This window comes from Pseudorca crassidens, chromosome 7, assembly GCF_039906515.1.
Source record: "Pseudorca crassidens isolate mPseCra1 chromosome 7, mPseCra1.hap1, whole genome shotgun sequence".
NCBI lineage: Eukaryota > Metazoa > Chordata > Mammalia > Artiodactyla > Delphinidae > Pseudorca > Pseudorca crassidens.
This window is the reverse complement of record NC_090302.1, coordinates 4,066,754-4,086,175: the sequence shown is the minus strand read 5'-3', so window position 1 is coordinate 4,086,175 and position 19,422 is coordinate 4,066,754. Positions and strand designations below refer to the sequence as shown.

The 19,422-nt window shown below is 51.8% G+C and overlaps 1 protein-coding gene across 6 annotated transcripts in view; it reads right to left on the bottom strand.

The window, feature by feature from the left end:
- AK8 (adenylate kinase 8) overlaps positions 1–19,422 on the bottom strand; it is a 134,597-nt gene that overhangs the window by 65,485 nt on the left and 49,690 nt on the right. For all 6 annotated transcript variants that reach the window (XM_067742861.1, XM_067742862.1, XM_067742864.1 and 3 more), the window contains one exon: positions 15,989–16,078. In XM_067742861.1, the coding sequence (XP_067598962.1) occupies positions 15,989–16,078 (90 nt within the window). The remainder of the gene's footprint in view (positions 1–15,988; positions 16,079–19,422) is intronic.

Here is a 19,422-nt window from a genome sequence, read left to right as displayed (position 1 = left end):
TTCAGAGAGGGAAAGACCTGGTGGTTCATCCCTTTGACCACCCCCCTCATTTCAAAGTTGAGAAACCAAGTCCCAAAAAGATTGTGCCTCGAGTGACCCACCCAAGCCAGTTTCTCAGCCTGGAAGAAATCTGACTTAAGGTCAAGAAATCTGACCAGATAAAAACACAAAGAGACTTTTTGGTCTGTGGTGGTTTTTCTTCCCTATTAAGTTGGCAAAGATTTCTAGAGGGAACTTCCCAACTGGCATCAAAAGTTAAAATGTACATGCCTTTTAGCCCAGCAATCACGTTCCTAAGAATTTACACCTAAGATACAACAGCACATACGACCAAAGATGTGCACATAAAGATGTCCATTTCAGTGCTGTTTATAATAGTGACAATCGGAAACGATTTTAAATGTCCGTCAGTAGAGGACAGCTTAAATAAAGGATGCACGTCTATGCAATGTGATATTAGGTAAGCTCTAAAAACTCATTTATATTTATGTTGACTCGGAAAGAGGCCTAGAACAGAATATCAAATGGGAAAAAAGCAAGTAAACGGCTTGTATAATACGGTCTAATTTAAATATATATTGACATACATATACACACATGCACATATCTACACACGCACGCACGGGGGAGAGAGGAGGGCCCCGCTGATGCCCCATGAGTGACAGACGGTCCCTTGGGGGCTCAGGGTCCTGGAGTTGAGAGAGACAATAACACAAGTCAACACATCCTGGCTGGAAAGCCCTAAGGACATGGGAGGCGTGGCAGTGCTGAGCGCTTTGGAGGAGTGCAAGGTCACATTTCCGGAGGACTGGGGAAGACGACGGATACTCACACGGACTCCAGCTTCGAGCCAAAACCAAAACAAGCCCCTCTCTTCAGGCTCTCAGATTAGCCCTTCTCCTCCGAGGGCCGTACCACAATTGTGAATCAATCATTACTGGTGCAGTATTTGTTTAATGCCTACATTCCCACCCTCACCCCCCTCTGGAGAAAGCAGGGACCCCGTCAAGGTGTCTCATTGCTACACCCGCACATTCGGCATTGTGTCCCGCACATGGCGTAATAAACACACTTAGAATGAGTGAATGAATGAATGCAGAGTACCAATTCCCCCAAACCTGGAGCTCTGAGTCAAGTCCTGTGGCAATGGGAAACAGCCCTTCCCCCAGGGTTCCCTTCATCCATGCCACAGCCCGCCCATGAATTAAATATGCAGTCAACAGAAGACGTGTTGACGTCTGGGATTTGTTTCAAAATATTCCTGATGGAGAGGGGGGATCTTCCTGGCAGATTCCACATGCACCGGGGGTGACCATGAGCTCACATGGGCTCCTCATACTGGTTATGGGTCCCTTCATGTTCCTTATTCTATTCTCTCTGCTTTTTGCATACGTTTAAAGGCCTCCATTAACAAAGTGGGTTTTTTGTTTAAAGGAAACAATTGAAAGGCCTAAAGGAGGTGGAAATGACCACTGTGAGAGACCACTGCAAAACGACAAAGGATGAAATCTCCCTGGAGGTCTGTCCTTGAACCCCAGAAGCGGCTCCACTTTGGGGGGACCTGAGGGCTGGGCGGAGCCCTAGCCCTTCTGTCACTCCGCTCTGGGCCCTGGAAGCACTGCCCAGGAGCCTGGCATCTGCACGGATCTGCCTTCCTGGGCAATTCCGGGAAAGCTGCTGAGACCCGCACACCAGGCCATTACCCTCTCTGTGTCTCAATCAAGGTTGAACGCTGGTAACTGGGGCTCCTGGGGCCTGGGAGACAGAGGCTGCGAGGCCACGGAGGTTCGCTGGTCCCCTCCCCCTCCAGCACGGACAGCTCTGGGCAACACCAAGGGTCCCCTCGCAGGGACGGGCTGTGCTCCCCCATTGGAGACGGGGAGACACTGCTGGCGGCGAAAACAAATGACAGACCCCTCTGGATACCGCCTCGGGGGCCCTCCCGGACACAGACACGGCGTGCGGGCCCAGGGGTGAAGGGTAAGGCGGGAAGATCCTGCCTTAAGTGCATTTCCCGGCCGAACACCTGCAACTCCTGTATCAGGTTTTCTGCTCTGTGCCTTCGTTTGGCTGCCGCCTTTTTTCCCCCTGTAGGCCATCCGCTCACTTTTCCAACCCCACATGGTCTGACCAGCCGGTTCAGCAAAAATGCAGCCTTTTCAGAGCAGATCTCGGCCGCCGTGTTCTGCTGGAAGTTGAAAGTCCCCTTGATAACGCTGTCCATCGCCCTTCATCCCCCTCTCGGAGAGAGAGATTTTCAGTGTAGTCGCAAGTCTTTCTCCACTGAGTCAGGTGCCTCAGGCTTGATTTCTGGGCTTGACAGTTAACATCTTACCCTGCGTATAAGCTACTGCCAAGGGCTACCTCTCCGGAATGTCCTGTCAACCCTAAATTTAGCAAAGTGCAAGATATGAATATCCCATTATTTCATAAAGGCCACATCACATGGTTTCGGGTGTTTTTTTTTTTTTTTTCTGAAAATCTTCCATAAAAGATGGCAGTCCTCACGTTGACCTCGAGGTTATTAAAATCTCAATCCACGTATTCCCTGCCGGCCGGCTGTGCTCGAGGGGTGGACGGGGAGCCTCGGTCACAGGCGAGAGGTTCCCAGGTCCCCCACCAACCCCACCCGGGACACCCGGCCCACCCTTGGTCTTGAAGGGGAGGCGTTCCTGTTCAAAGGCCTGGGCCCCAGGTCAAAGCCCCCGCCTGCATATCAATCCTACGGCTCAGACGGAAGAAAGTACCCCCCTGAGTCAGGCCACCATGAGGTGACTGGACAGGACTCTTCTTCCCAGGCTGCAGGTGTAATATCCTCAGTCAAGTCCAGCTCAGAATGCCAGTGGCATTCGTTAGCGAGGGCCCCGAGAGAACAGCTAAGCCAGCTCATGATTTGTCCTGTGGAAACCAGAGCCGAAGGCAGAAGGGACTCTCTCGGAGCCCTTCCCCCGACCCCTTCCTGCCGCCTGTCGTCCAAGCCTCTGCATCCCTGACCCGGGGCTCGGCTGCTGGGGGAGGGGCCCGAGGGGCACCGAGGTTGCTGGCGCTGGCCCTGAACGGCTAGGACGGAAAGTGGAGAAAAGGAAAGAGCTCCCTCAGCCGGTGCTTCAAGGTAAAAAGACCCAAGGTTGATTGACGCACCCAGGACAAGCCATTTAACCCTCCCACCACCCCCGGGCAGATCAGAAAACGCTGAGGACCTCACCACACACCCTACACACTCCCGACACACACACTCAGAAACCCACCGACACACTACACACACCCAGGCACTCACCTATAATACCCCTACACACCCCTACAGGACACGCACGTTACACACCTGCTACACGCGTACCTGCACCCTACACACGCTATCCCCCCTTGTGCAACACACACACTCTACACCCCACACCCCTCTACACACAATACAGTGCACGCGCTTACCCCCTCCCCTACACACACACACACACGTGGACACACACACACGTGGACGCACACACACGCACACACATACACACACACACGCAGCCTGTAACTGCCCCTGCAACGTCTTTCCCTCTTCAAGGCCCCATTTGAGAGCAAGTAAAGGGGACACTTGGCATCTGTCGGGGGTTGTGGGAGACTCAGCATTTCCCCCCCCTTCCCAACATCCCGGCGCAGCCCCGGACCCCGCCCCCTCCTGATCAGGCCCAGTGGGAGAGTCTTGGAAAGGAACCCAGCTGCGGAGGAGAAAGAGGGGTTGCTTTCGTTTCTGTTTTTCATTTCCATCTCATGCATACTGATGCTCCAAAGAAATGGGGCTCCCATTCCCCCCACACATCTGTCTCTTCCCCACATTGCTGGGGGCTTGACCCAGGATCTGGGTTGGGCTCTTCCGGGCCCCGACTTACTATCACTGTAATTCAGTGAAAGCTAAACTCCACCATTTCTGGGAGACCGTTACCCTTCGGATGACACTGATTCCTGGCAGCTGAGGCCTGCGAGCCCTCCTCTCTGCTGTAACCAGGAATCAGGAGTGTCTTAGAAGGACCTGCAGCGCCACAGTGCCAGGACCTCAGGCCAGGCTTTCCATTAGCGACGCTCTTTGTTTATTATTTACTGCCACCTGCTGGTCAACCATGGATCCTGCGCCCCAAGTGAGCACTTAAAATGATAAACAGAACATTTCTAAAACTCGTACAGCAGATGACAAGGAGAAACCAGCTTGTTCGAATTGGTTGTACTCCACAATTCTCTGGGGGGAGCAAGCCCCTGGGAGAGCTTGCCTCCTTCGAAAACTCAAGTCACTTCCCCCGGCCAAGTGCCTGCCTTGGCCAGCCAGTGTTTCCCAGGCACAAGATGGAACGGATGTCTTTTAAGACTTCTTCAGGTTCCAAAAGTCTGTATCCTAATATCTCTATTACTTAACAACAACATTTAAATCTGCTTGGCAGACAGTGGTGCCAGGAAATAACGATTTTTAAAAAATAATTTAAAAGTTTTTGGGACTTCCCTGGTGGTCCAGTGGTTAAGACTCCACACTCCCAATGCAGGGGGCCTAGGTTTGATCCCTGGTCGGGGAACTAGATCCCAAATGCTGCAACTAAGACCCGGTGCGGCCAAATAAATAAATAAACAGATTTTTTTTTTTTCTTTCTTTTGGCGGTACGCGGGCCTCTCACTGTTGTGGCCTCTCCCGTTGCGGAGCACAGGTTCCGTACGCGCAGGCTCAGCGGCCATGGCTCACGGGCCCAGCCGCTCCGTGGCATGTGGGATCTTCCCGGACCGGGGCACAAACCCGTGTCCCCTGCGTCGGCAGGTGGACTCCCAACCACTGCGCCACCAGGGAAGCCCAACAGATTTTTAAAAAATAAATAAATAAAATAAAAGTTTTATTTCCTGCCACAATTAGCAAATGGGTTTCAACAGGAAGTTTTCTTCTTAGAGTTGACAACAATTTTTTAATATTGGCTTTTTTTCCCAAGTCCAAAAGAGTACATTAGGCCTGGGACTCTGACCAACCAGGAGGCTGGTCTGTACTCCTCATCCCTCGGTGAGCGGCTGCCCGCTTTCTATCACTCCCCTCTCTGCCACGTCTACCGGGGCCAAAAGCAAAGTTAAGATTGAGGTGCCAACACTGCTGACCCATTCACAGCTGAGAGGCGGCTCTCCAGCAGTGGGCCCCTGGGCTTCTCTTGCTAATGAGGTTTTAGACGAGTAAAAAAAGACCATTTAAAAACATTCTTCTGGGGTGGGGTGGTGGTGGTGGGATGAACTGGGAGATTGGAATTGACATATATACACTAATATGTATAAAAGACAGAACTAATAAGAACCTGCTGTATAAAAGATAAACTAAAATTCAAAAACAAAACCATTCTTCTGTAAATAAATGGGGCTTCACTTAGCAAATTAATAAGACTTTTAATAAAAATGCTCACTTAGACACATTGTGGATAATGATTTGGTAATTGGTTAATCTTAAAACGCAGCTTTACATCTTTCAGTGGAAAGTGAGAAGAGGCCAGCAGTCCAGATGTGGACCAGACTGTTGTAAAGTGCAGAGTATTAACATTAACGGTACACTGCGGATCAAAGGGTTTAAGGGGCACGGTTTTCCTTCCATTTTAACGAAGTCAGGGCTCAGAATCAGTTACTTCCGCCCACATCTCAAGGGCAGCGAGAATGCCGTTGCCCACATGACCCGTGAGGAGAAAATCAGCGACTACTGGGAAACCAGGAAACAACCATAAGCCCCGTATTCTGGGGTCAAAAAGACGCGACGGCATAGTTACTTAACAAGCATGTGTGCCAGTGCTTACTATGAGCTCAGCTCTGTTCTGAGCATGAATTTTCTCTGATACAAGTATTGATTCATGTAATCTTCATAACAACCCCATTTTACGGATTAGGAAACTGAGGCACAGAGAGAGGAAGTAACTTGCCCAAGGCCACACACTAATAGGTCGTGGAGCCCAGAATTAAACCCAGGCCATCAGGCTCTGAGGCCACCTGCTCCACCTCTGCTCTCTGCCTGCCTTTCAGAGGAAGAAACAGCATGAATTCTGCCCTCCATTCTGCATTTTGTTTGCAGCGTGCCCTTGGGTGAGTGACTTTACCTCCCAGCTGGGTTTTCTCCCTCTTTAAAAGAGAACTAGACTCTCAGTTCTCTAAGCTCCCTGAAAGCCCCTACGTGGCACGTCTGAAGTCAGGCCACCCCCAGCTCTGAGGACCCATGAGGCCATCTGGGTTCAGCCTCACCGAGTCATGGGATGCAGCCAACCCTGAACCAAACCAGAACGTTCAATGCAAGCTTTCCCTAGGGTGGCAGATTAGAGGTGGCCACTCCTACCGCTGAGAGGGGACTCTAGCCCCCCACCCCTGCCTTGAATCTGGGCTAGTCTTATTGACTAGCTTGATGGAAGTTCATTCTGGGACTTCTGAGGCTGGCTCAGCAGAAGACATAGCTCACCCCATCCACCACCCCATCCACCACCCCATCCACCGCTGCCGCCCTGGGCCTCCTTGGGATGCTTGTTCTGGGGGAAGCTAGGACCACATAAGGGGGGCTGATCAACCCGAGGCCGCCATGCTGGGAGGAAGCCCAAGCTAGCCGTGTGGAGAGGCTGTACAGAGAGAGGTCTCACCAGCCCCATATGGTCCAAGCATCTCACTCCAGGCCCCAGCAGATGCAATAGGGAGATGGGGATGAAGAATCCTGCCCCAGCAGATGCAATAAGGAGAAGAACCAAGGAACCAGGTTGACACCAGAACCGAGGACAACATGTAGGGCCCCAGAGGAGCCAGCCCAGTTGCCTCTAGCTGTTCAAGCCATGCCAAGTTAAGGCCCAAGGCAGTGCGGGGTGGAGCCGTCCCTGCCACACCCTGCCTGAAATCCTAGTGCACGAAATGAGGAACAAAATGAAACAGATGTCCTTTTATGCTGTCACATTGCAGGGTGGCTGCAACAGATAACTGAGCCCCAGACGTGGAGCAGACTGGACTTCTGCCAGTTCCTGGTGACCATATAGGGACCAGGCACCCAAAGCTGACATTAGTCACAGGAAGAGAATACGATACCCAGAAAATCCACCTATGAAACATCCGTCTACCGAACAATCTTGCTGCTACTACCGTGAGTTCTCCTACAATTACGACAATGAAAATACCGTAACTATTAATAATCATACTAGTAAGTATCCAGTAAGTGGCCTATCGTGTGCCATGCACAGCGCTAAACATTTTACAGAGACATTCTCACTTAGATACCTAACACGCCATGACTCTGATACTGTGAAAAGCTCCCCCTTGCAGATGAGGAAACCGTAGTTCTGAGCGGTCGGGTGACTTGCCCAAGGTCACGCAGCCGGGCAGTGGCAGGAACCGAGCTGGAATCAAGTGGTGATTGCACAGCCCAAACCTGCAGCCGCTCCCCTGACTGTCGAGGAGTGACCGTCGCTGGCCACCTGTCTAGAAACCCGTCAGGCTGCCTGCTGCCTTCTATCGCCTGTTCTCCCTTTGTTCCTTTGAGACAAACGGGGTCTCACCTACACAGAAATGCAGGCAGCAGAGGGGAGCTTCCGGGCCCCCGACGCCACAGGGCGTGCCTGCCTGCTCTTGCCGCCCCACACTGCCCCAGGGCACGTGCTGGGCGCTCAGCTGTGAAATCGTTCGTTCACCCACGAACAGTAGCTGAGCTCCTGGTATGAGCCACGCTGGCCATGGGGACTTGGGGGCAGACAGAGCAGAGCAGAAGCAGAAGCATGCAGCGGGAGGTGCTGGGAAGGGTCCCAGAGGAGGTCTTTCTTACCTCCCAGTAACCTAACCGTGGCCCAGTGGAGAGAGGGTGGTGAGATCAGAGTTCTAGCAGCCAAGGTCACAGCTCGGGTAAATGGAGGTCTGTGGTGAGAGGTGACGAAGAGGGAGGTGTCTCTCCCGCCCCCTCCCCTGGGTCCCAGAGCAGGCCCCAGGGAGGAGGGGTGGGAGGGAAGGGCACAGGCACTTCCCTATACGCTCTGTACTCTCCCTCACCTCCCGCTTCCTGCGTCTCTCTGCCCCAACCCCCGCTCCCTTCGTTCTACCCCGAGCCCACTTCTCGCTCAGGGCAAAGCTGGAGGGCATGGGCCCCCGCACTCCCCTCCCCGGCCGATCACAGCTGTGCCACGTTCCCCATGGGGAAGCTGCAGCGCTGCCTTCTAGCTGACAAACTCCGGCAGATCTCCAGGGACGGGACGTGGCGACCGTCCGACGTGTAGGGGTCGCAGAAGGTCACCGAGGGCAGCCTCCCCTCCACACCTCAGGCCTCACTCACAGCCCAAGGAGAAAGCCGGTGTCAGCTCCCCCTCCGGGGCATTCTGAGGGGAAGGGGCTTCGAGCTGCACCTGCCTGGAGGGGGTCGTGAGGGGCTGGCCAGACGGTTGCGCAGGGAGACCTCCTAGCTGGAGGAGAAGGCTGGGCCTTGGGGCCTGGCCTGTCGAAGACGATTTCACAGCTGAGTGGCTCGGAAACCACCAGGGCTGCCCGTGGAGGGGAAATGCTTCCAGAAGCTTTGGTCGGAGTGAGAAGGACACCCTGCACCTCTGGGCTCCCCTTCTGTTTTGTGATCTGCACGCCTGACACACGGCAAGCCCCCGATGAACATTCAGCCCAACAAAAACAGCTGAGCTGCCCCTCTTTGGTGACATGGCAACAGTAGACAGGCCCCACTCTTGGGGGGAGAGAGACGTTTCATTGACCAGATGCACGAGTGAACTGAGAGCCCCTCGCTGCCTCAGTTTCCCCGCTGCTCTGGCCACTGAACAAACAGCTTTGCAACCTTTCGGCCACAGACTTTGGGCTGATGCCCCAGCAAAGCATCATTTTAATAATGATGCTTTTGCAAATCAAAGTCTAGTTTTTACAGACTAAGAGCTGGTCCCCCTAGGGGCGCAAACCTGTTGATAAAGCTTTCTACGGCTGTCCTCATTACGGGCCTCTGGCCCTCACGACGCACCCCGACTTTGAGACCCACTGCTTCTGCTGGGCCGTCTCAGCAGGAAGACTCCTACCTAGTTTCCAGAAGGAAACCTTTGTAGTGGTCCCAGCGGAAAAGTCAAAAGTTTGACTGGAAAAAAGGAGCTACTTCAAAAGCATTGTCAGACCGCGAGGTGCGGGTGCCTTCAAAATGCATAAATTACAGGGGTGTCCATTCATCAACCGACAGGCAGCCCGACGGTGGGGCTCTGGGTGGGGGCACCAAGGGGACGTGTGGGGACACATGCGCGGGAGGTGCAGTGCGTAAAATACACGCTGGATAGAAGAGTAAATTAATGTGTTTATTACTCACTGCTTGGAGTGCGTGTGCGCGCGCGCGCGCGTGTGTGCGGAAAAATGAAAGAAAAATGTAGAGTTTTTTCAATAATAAAAAGGGAGTTGCACTGCGGGGCCCCTAAAGCTTGTGAAAAATTAAACTCGATGGATTCAAACTGTCCTATTTCCACTTCAAAAGAGAAGAGGCACTGAGCTCTTCCCAAGTTATCTTCAAACGCCCAGCACCCTAGAAAGTTTCTTTAAAAAAATAAAGGCTCCTGTTCCCCCAAGCACTGTACCGGTTACTGTACCCACTGTCTCTCCCTCTTCTAATTATACCCCTGTGAGTCTATTAATCAACTGGTAAATTATTTAGAGAGTCATGCGCTGTCTTCAGCTGGTACAAACACACCACATGCAAAGACTTGCTGGAAACGGGCTGGGGTCCCTCGGGGTCTCCCCTCTGCAGTAAGACAGCTTGCAGCTCACCAAGGCCGCACTGTCAAAAAACAAGAAATAGCGTTCCGCTTACCTCCTCGGATGGGAAGATTTACTTTGTCTTTCAACTCAGCAACTCTTTGCAAGGTTTTAACAAAGGAGAAAAGCGGATGTATTGTCGAATCTTTGGTGTGCATTTAGTGATGAGAATATTAATTCCCCCTAAAAAAAAAAAAGGCAGCACTTCGGCTGAGCTCTGATCCATGCCTCCTGGGATGTGGACTCGTGGAAGGCTCTCGAAAACGCTCATAATCATGCCAATTTGGGGCTGGTTTGGCTTGTCTGTGCTCCGATGGCTGCGTTGGCTGTGGTTGAGGTCTCATTACCAGAAAGGGTGCAAATTAGAGTCTGGAATCTCCCTCAAATCTCCCACCTCTTCTCAGGTTCTATTAGGCCATGAGGGACCTTCTCCAGATAGAAATATTTCAGAGACACGGGGTATACGGGAGGGGGCACAGGTAACACTTGGTAATGATCTGTCTTCCGCGTTACCTTTTCTACACACCAGGACTTGCGCTTTCAGGGGAAAGTTATTACGCCAATTAAATAGCTGTTTTCTCAGCTGAAAGTCAGTATATGTGTGGCATGTGCACCAAGGAGTTTGGGCCTTTTTTAATTGAATCACTCTAGCTGTCGGAGTGCTGGCAGGGGCTGGTTACAGAGGTAGAGTGACTTAGGAGCTCCCTGTAACTTGGCCAGTGAGCCAGGTTGGCAGGTGCTGGGGTGCACAGTTCTCCCTTCCAAGGCTCCTGGAGAGACAGGAGATGGGAAAAGCTAGGGTCTAACCTGAAAACCCCACCCCGGGGACACGCCCTCGCCAGCGGTCCCCCAACCTGACAATCCCAGCACGTTCGGAGCGCAGTGGGGACGGATCTAGACAAGCATCTCACACACTTAGAGCAAAAACTTAAACCAACGAGGACAAAATATGCCTTTGGCTGTTTTAATATCTCCCCTGGGTCACCGGGCTCCGGAGAAAGCGCAAGCAATGTTCGAGAATGAAAACAAGGCCCAGAGCCCGGGTAGAAGGCAGCCCTGCTGAACCAAAGAGACGGTGGTGCACCACTAATTAGACCCAGCAATCTGGAATGAGGTTACACCTACTGCCAACAGCCACGGGACCGTAAGTTATGGCCGAAATTCCCAGGAGAAGGACTGAAAATAAAGCAACGCAGACTTCTCTCTGATGGGGTGAGTTGAGGCCCATGAGAAGGGCTGGTTTTTGTACTAAGTGAAACTTGGGAAATGAGACATTCCGATGGGCAAAGACAGGGGCCCCCTTCCTCTGGAAGCTCCGCGTGCTGAGGGTTAAGGAATGTCACCTCCCAGAAGGCCCTTTGGTAGGAATGAAGCCCAGAGAAGGCTCAGGGCACATCATTTGCAGGTGGTGGCCGCTGTGACTCACCGGTGATTGAAGCACAGAACTGAGCTCTAGCTGCTCCTTTGCCCGATTTGGGGGAGAAAACAAGAACAACTGCACACGTGGCCCTAGTGCGCACTGGCCATAGCGCTCACCAGCACCGACCGTGGGACTTTAAATGGCATACGAGCAGGTGAGAAGTTATTTTTCCAAAGGCCCAGAAGAGTTTTTACATGTTCTGCACCCACATAAAAGCGACGGGAGCTCCCGGGCCGTCAAGCCTGCATGACACGCGGCCTGGCCCTACGGGTCATGGGCGGGCCCCGCTCCGTGGCTGCCGGTGGGGGGGGGGGGTGTGTGGCCACGCTGGGAGCGCTGCACGGAGTGCAGCTCAAGTCGGAACGAGTTTAGGAGGTCAGACCTACGTATCTCAAAATCCGGAGCTCGGAATAAGCATCTCCCCACAGCACCCAGAGAGGCCGCCAAAAGCCCAGGATCAAGAGACTTAGGACGAGCTAAGCCGGGGCCCTGGAGTCCTTAGCCCAGTACATGTGGAAAGATGGGAAAGCAACAGTTATTAATTTTGCTGCTGATTTGAAAGGAGGAGGTGTTGGCAGCACCTGTGAGGACAAAAAAGAACGTAACTGAGCCTGCAGAGGTCACAGCTGGGACATCACATCATGAGGCCCCGCAGGGGGGAAAGAAGAGGAAGTGGCTCCCTGGGGGGAAGACGGCATCTGGATCTCTTCTCGGAGCTGCTGGTGGCGGCAGGGACCTTGAGGGTGGCCGGGATGCAGTGATAACCCTGCTGCCCGTCACTGGGGCCTGCAGCTCCGAGGCACGTGGAGAGAGAGATGGGCAGCGGGTGAGGCCGAGTCAGCCAGCGGCCAGGAGCTCGGGGCAGAGTCCCCAGTGGAGGAAGTCCAGCCCCCGGAAAGGCACTGCCTGCCTTCAGCCGGCGGGGGGGGGGGGGGGGGGGGGGTGAGGGGGGCGGTTTCTACACTAGGTTGACTGCAGGGCAGGATGTTCCGGCAGTGACATCCACCAGCTCCGAGGTGCTGGGGCTCTGCCCCTGGGGGGTGAGGCCGCTATGTCCTTATGAGAATCTCTGCCCCTTTAGATGAGCTCCCTGAACCTTGTAGGATTTCTGGAACCTTCTGGATTTCACGTGCAAACCACTGGCAGGGGCTTCCCAGGAATGCTGCTGACACCCAGCAGAGATGTCCGACACACGCCCAGGGTTCTGTGAAGGGAAATCTGCATCGCCTCGATGGTCCCACAAGGCGGAGAGGCAGCCGTGTCTCCTCCTCCCAGAAAATCCTGTCAACGGGCTGAAAGCGTTCGGGGCCACGCCTCGCTGCTCATGAGGATTCGGGAGGAACCTTCTGATCCAGGGCAGTGCTGGGAGGATGTGCTGCCTCCACCCCGCCTCACTCTTGCCTGGAAAGGAGAACCACTCATCCGACGGGCCTTGTCCCTCCAGCTGGCAGGCCCTCGCCCCTGGTGTAGAGGGATTCCCTTCCCACTTAAGCCCCTACTCGGGGCTCTTCCTGGGGAGCCTGGGCTGTTCTCCCCAACCTCACTGTCGGGGTGTGGCCGTTTATTGTAAGGTGTCACCCTTGCATCCCAAATGGCTTGTCCCCAGGCCTGGACTTGGGGGGCGGGGGTCATGTTAGGAAGCCCAGCTGTGCCCTCAGATCCCGGCCACATTCTCCATCCGATGCTCCCAGCAGACCCTGGGTCTGTCTCCTACTGGGTTCAGAACTCAGGTGTGATGTGGTTGATTCCCACCCCCAGATCTGCACCTGCACCTGAGACCCCAATGCCAGATGCCAGCGATGCTGGCTTCCAGAAGCTGTCAGCCGCTGTCATGAGAGGTGGCCACGCAGAGCTTCCGGGTTCAGTCTGACCTCGTTTTCAGACCCGACTTCAGTGGAGAATCATTTAAATTTTGGTCCTGTTTCCGCTGGTGGTGATGCGGGCGGCCAGACCCGGGTGGTTCCCGAGCTCGTCCTACCAGCCGAGCACTTTGGTTCTCCCGGCAGCGTTTCCACAGCCCACTAATGAGCCCCTGTTAGTGGTGATGAATGTAAATGCATTCTTTGTTATCCCTGTGAGATCGGGATTAGTGAAATGACAGAATTTATTGCTTCTGTTAGGAAGATATGATATTGGTGGTGGTTGTGTCTTTCATTCTGTAGGAAGTGCAAAAGTATAGAGCTACATTGTCTAAGTAAAGAGAAGGTCGCAGAGGGAAAAATTTAGCACAAAGCGTTGAAGATCGAAGCTACCAGGGTCTCGCTCACTTCATAGGAAATTGGGAATTTTGCACCGTCTCCTAGGTATACACCAAAAAAAAGAGAAAAAAACAAAACAAACCCCCTAAACATCTCTGCCTCTTGCCCACCAGTGAAAAGGCTCCTTGGGTTTATTTTCAGGGGTCAGAGAGAGAGAGAGATTGGAAGATGCTGTACTACTGACTTTGAAGACGGAGAAAGGGGCCTCTGGAAGCTGGAAAAAGCAAAGGAAACAGATTCTCCCCAAGGGATTCCTCAGGAAGGAGTGCAGTCCTGCCAACACGTGATTTTAGGACTCCTGACCTCCAGGACTGTAAGATAGTAAATCTGTGTTGTTTTAAACCACTAAGTTTGTTTCAGCCACGATAGAAAACAAATAACCTGGCAATACCCAGAGATGGCCAAGCCGTGGAGGACTCGAGCGTTCCGGGCACGGCTGGGAGGGGGACGCCTTACTTCGGTGTCACGAGTCACACCCGCTCATGGGTCCCAGGCATCAGTTCCCCCTAAGATGCTTAGGGGTGTCTGCAAACCCGTGCCGGCACAGGGGACGCGTCACAGTGCTGCTGAAGGAGTGCAGATGTGGAGACCACCTGAATATTCACTTTCCGTAACGTTTTATGTTGAAAAAAAATTCAAAAGTACGGGAAAGTTGCAAGAAGAGTCAAGGGATTTCCGCCTCCCCTTGTCAGAAATTTACCCACTGTCCACAGGGCCTCATCTGCTTGGCCATCGTCTCTCTTCCTGAACCACAAAATGCTTTCTCGTGGAGAATTAAACAGATTACCCTCCAGTCCGTGCAGTGGAATACTACGCAGCAACGTTTACAATGACATAAATCTATTAACTTGTTATCCTATTCACTCATTTATGCAACAAATGTTCTGTGGGGTGCTCATCACCTCCCCACCCCCCTGCCCCAGTAAAGGGGAAGCTGGCCTCGCTGGAGGGCAAGTGTGCTTGAGGGGGTGCCAGGCCCCCGTCCCTGCTTGCTGCTCCCACCCCTGGGTGCACACACCCCAGCCTGTCCTCACGGCAACCCTGCAACCCGGGGTTTCTGTCTCCATCTCGCCACTGGGAGGCCTGGGCTACGTGGCCGGGGTGGAGGGCAGCGGGACCTGAACCGGACAGGGAAGCACCAGAGCTGGCACTGGTTTTCACTGGCGCCCAGGTCTCCTGTTCACACATCATCCTATTCACCACCCCGGTGACTCAGGAGTGAACAGACTCGCCTGCCGAGAACATCATGTCTCACCACGCAGATCACTGTGCCTGAGGGATCCCATGCTGCCTCACCTGAACTTCACCCTGGAGACTAGAACACCTCAGGGAAGGCCTTGGGAGGGCCAGGGCGGGACATCCTTCCTGGGGGGCTCTTTGGGCTGAGGTCAGGAGCAAGCGGCCTGTCCCACGCCTCCCAGTCACAGATTACTCCATCCGGAAAACAGTAGGAGAAGGGGAGGGCATCCTCACAACACGCGCACTGCCCATCACAACGGCCCCTCCTCTCTGGGTCAGTTTTCTTCACAGCAAGTACCTGTCCATATCAGACTTGATAACGAGCCTGTGCTGATTGCACAGAGGAGCTACAGCCCTTTACATAAGAGTGGAAGAGATAGGTGTGGGAAACGCACTGCCCGGGGATGAGCCCAGACGTGAACTGGCTCTGAGGTCCTCAGTACCTCGGTCCCTTCTCTGTGGCTCCTTTGTGGACTCAGGAGACTGGAGAGAGTGGTCTCAGTGGTGCCCTTCCTGGGGGTCAGATCTGGGGGATGCTTTCAGAGCATAGGTCACAGAGGGGTCTGGAAAGATGATCTGGTCCAGCCTCCCCTGAGGACCAATGGCTGGTCAGTCCTCCCTATCTGCAAAGCTCTCTGAACCTTCTAGCTTCTGACTGCTGATTAAATTGGAATCTTGCCCGATGGTATTTTTCTGTACACCAATTAATGAGGTGGGCGGCACTATGGCCTCTCCCGGCTCCCAGGTTTTTTTTTGTTTTGTTTTATAAATTTATTTTATTTATTTATTTTTGGCTGCGTTGGGTCTTCGTTGCTGCATGCGGACTTTCTCTAGTGGCGGCAGCTGGGGGCTACTCTTCGTTGTGGAGCACGGGCTCTAGGCACGCGGGCTCAGTAGTTGTGGCTCGCGGGCTCTAGAGCGCAGGCTCAGTAGTTGTGGCGCACAGGCTTAGTCGCTCCGTGGTATGTGGGATCTTCCCGGACCAGGGCTCGAACCCGTGTCCCCTTAGTTGGCAGGTGGATTCTTAACCACTGCGCCACCAGGGAAGTCCCCCCTGCTCCCAGTTTTAAGCGTTATCAGTTATGGAAAGCAAGCATTCTTGAGAAACAGGAATATTCCACACCACCAGTGAAATGCATCATGTCCACGGACCCCTCCCCCTCACTTGGAAGCCAAAGGGACCAACCAGGGAACAAAACCAGAGCCTTTGCCTGCCGGAAAGCCCAATTTCCATTCCCTGGTTCTTTTCCCCAGTTTGGGCCCCCGCGTGCCCAGAAAGCCTCACACAGAGGACTCTCTCTTCAGAGCCTAGAAGGTCGTGGCAGTCATGGCAAGTGTGGCCTACCTGCGGTCTCCTTTTCGAAAAAGGGCTGGATCATCTCGCCATACTTGGACTTGTCTGCCATGGCCTCTTTGAGCAGTTGCCCACAGCAGACTAGAGGAGAGAGGAACAGAAAGACGCCCGTTAAATTTTAAATAGAAGGAAGAATGAGAAAAAAAAGAACCCCTCCCAGTGCTGCCTGCTGCGGGGAAAAAAAAAAGGTCACTGAAAAAAAATATAAAAGTGTTTTTCTGAGTGTGGGTGTGTGTCCAAGTGAAAGTAAGTATCAAAAAGGAATAAAAAAGAAGCCAAGGAGGAAGATGCGGAATGAAAAAGAATGCATTTGGCAAAGAACATATTAAAAATGGACGGTGTGGAGAAGACACAACAAGGAATGTCACCACCAGAGAAGGCCCCGCAGGGCCTCGGCGATACCCAGGGTTGCTGGCCCCAGCCCCGGAGGGTGTTGAGAGTGAACGTTCTGGCGGAGAACCGCGTGGACCTGCGTGACATCCATGTTCACGCTGTTATCACGCAGGGGAGGGTGGGGACGCTTCTTGTTTCCATAGCCCCCTGGGATGACGGCTCCACAGACATCATCAGTTTCTATCACAAAGGGACACACAGGTGCCTTCCTGTCACAAGCACCACTGTGTCTCTAGACCCCAGCCGGGGCCAACACACAGGGCGTGTCAGTTAACTAGTGTGGAAGGAATTAACACAGCTGCCCTCTCCTTGGCTATGAAAACCGTAACAGCCAAAGCCAGAAGGGCCCAGCCATGTTTTCATGAGTTGGTAATTGCACAGGCTTACTTTTCTTAACTTTAAAGCTAAGGACTTTACTTCCTGCCTTAAAGAAACCGAAACCAATCCTAAAATTAACTGCATAAAGGGAATGTTTAAGACAATGACCACCACCAAAGACGTATTCTTCCGTAATGACATGTTAATTCACTGTGTGATGGCGGTGATCGTATCCAGCGTGGCTGGCAGCTTCGCTCACTAAGGGAAATGTAAGGACTAATAAAGGCTGTCAGCTACTGAGACCTCTAGTTACGCCAAGCACTATGCTGGGCTTGCTTTGTATTGTCCAGTCCTCACAACAAACTGTTGCTTTGTAGATAAGGAAACTGAGAACTGAAGATGCTGTACATACTGTCCTAGGTCACGGAGCCAGTAAGTGGCGGAGCTGGGATTCACACCCAGGTGCGTGTGACATCAAACCTAGGCTTAGCTTCCAGTTCAGGACAGGAGGGAGGTGCAGGTATCATATTCACCTTCTGTCATACAAAGCCATAAAACTTAACAAAATATAAGAGGCAACTCTTTTCGGGCACTGGACAAGACAGGCACGGGCTGTGATCCTTGAGAGACGGGACACACACAAAGTGAGACCCTCACTCGCCCTGGATTTCGACCTATGGGCACTTTCCAAACCATGGCTCGGGAGGAGCGGAACCCAAACACAGCAGCAGGAGACAAGGATTGGAGTTTGGGGCCCTGAGGCAGCTGGACCATGTGGGACAGAATAATGGAGGGGGGGTGGGGCAGGAGGGGTTCCGGAACCTGCCTGAGGGTTTACTTGAGTCACTAGTCAATGCAAAACTGCACGTGTGCAGGGGAGACGCCACAGGGCCTGGGAGACAAAAGCTATGGGGAAGCTGGGAACTGAGTGGCATCTGCCAGCCAGAGTGAGAGATCTCGCTCAACACCCCAGACATGCAGCTGAGACTCCAGGAAGGCCACGCTTCAGGTGTAGGGATACACGAGCCCTAGGGGAATCCCACCCTAATCCCATAGTAACGAAGACTAAAAATAAGCCTCAGTGGGGTCAGGTTGGTCCTCCAGTTACTTAACCGCCTGTTAGAACTCAATTCTTTTTCATGCGATATTCTCAAAGCAGGATCACACAATCCAGACTCTCAGGAATGTGAGAACCACAGTGTCCAGCATATAATGAAAAACTACTGGAGAGGAAAATACCACCAGGGAAGTGTGACCCCTACAAGGAGAGAAAACGGGCCATAGAATCAGATCCAGAGATCACACAGATATCAGAATCTGCACCTAAGAACTACAAAATGTCTATTATGAAAATGTTTAAACTTTAAAAGATGATTAAAATGAATGAAAAGATGGGGAATCTCAGCAGAGAAATGGAAACTATAAAAAAGAACCAGATGGAATTTCCAGAACTGGAAAATACAATATCTTAAATGGAAAACATCACTGGATGGGCTGCCATCAGTGAATCTGAAGACATGAAAACAGGCACTAGAAAGCATTCAAACTGAAGCAAAGAGAAGGTGGGGAGGGGACCGGAAATAAAGAAAAGGAATAAAACCTCAGGGAGTTGGAGGATAATAGCAAACAGTTTGACATACATGTACCTGGAGTTCCAGAAAGGGGGGGGGGGAGGGAGGGGGAGAGAGAGAGAGAGAGAATATCTGAGAAAATAATGGGAGGAGAATTTCAAAATTGGATAAAAATATCAACCCACAGATCCAAGATTCTGATGCCCAAGCAAAACAAACACAAAGTAAATCACACTTTGGTACATCATCGTTAAATTTCTGAAAACTAAACAGAAAATACTAGAAGCAGTTATGGGTGGGAGTAAGATGCTTTATATATAGGAGAAAAAAAATAAAACTAATCTCTGAGTTCTCATCAGAAGCAATGCAACGGAATGCATCAATGCAACAACGAAATGACATCTTGAAAGTGTTAAGGTGGGGGGGGACCCTGTCAACACAGATTTCTATAAGCAGCAAAAACATCCTTCAATAAGGAAGGTGAAATAAAGACATTTTCAGACAGATGAAAGCTGAATTTCACCAGCAGACTTGCACTACAAGAAATGTTAAAGGAAGTTCTTTAGGTTGAAAGAAAATGATATCAGATGGATCTTAGATCTAAACAAAGGAGTGAAAAGTGTTGATATTGAGTATATATAAAAGCTCTTTCCCCCCATATGTTGACTTAAAGAAATGACTGTTTAAAGCAAAAATAATTACAATGTACTGTAGGGTTCATAACATATGTAGAAATGAAATGTATGACTACAATTACACAAAGAACTAGAGCAAGGTGAAGGGAAATACACTGCTGTCAGGTTCTTGTGTTATACATGAAGAGGTATAATATTAATTCAAGATAGACTGTGATAAGTAATGGATAACAGTTAACCCCTAGAGCAACCACAAAGAAAATAAAGCAAAGAGATATAGCCAAAAAAGGCAACAGAGGAAATAAAATGGATTACTGAAAAAATACTTGATCAATCCAAAAGTTGGCAGGAAAGGAGGAACAAAGAACAGATAACACAAGTAGAAGATAAAAAACCCAGAATGGTAGACTTGAAACCAACCATATAAAAAATTACTTTAAGTGGAAATGGACTAAACAATTAAAAGGCAGAAAACGTCAGGCTGAATTTTTTTTTAAAGCAATTATAT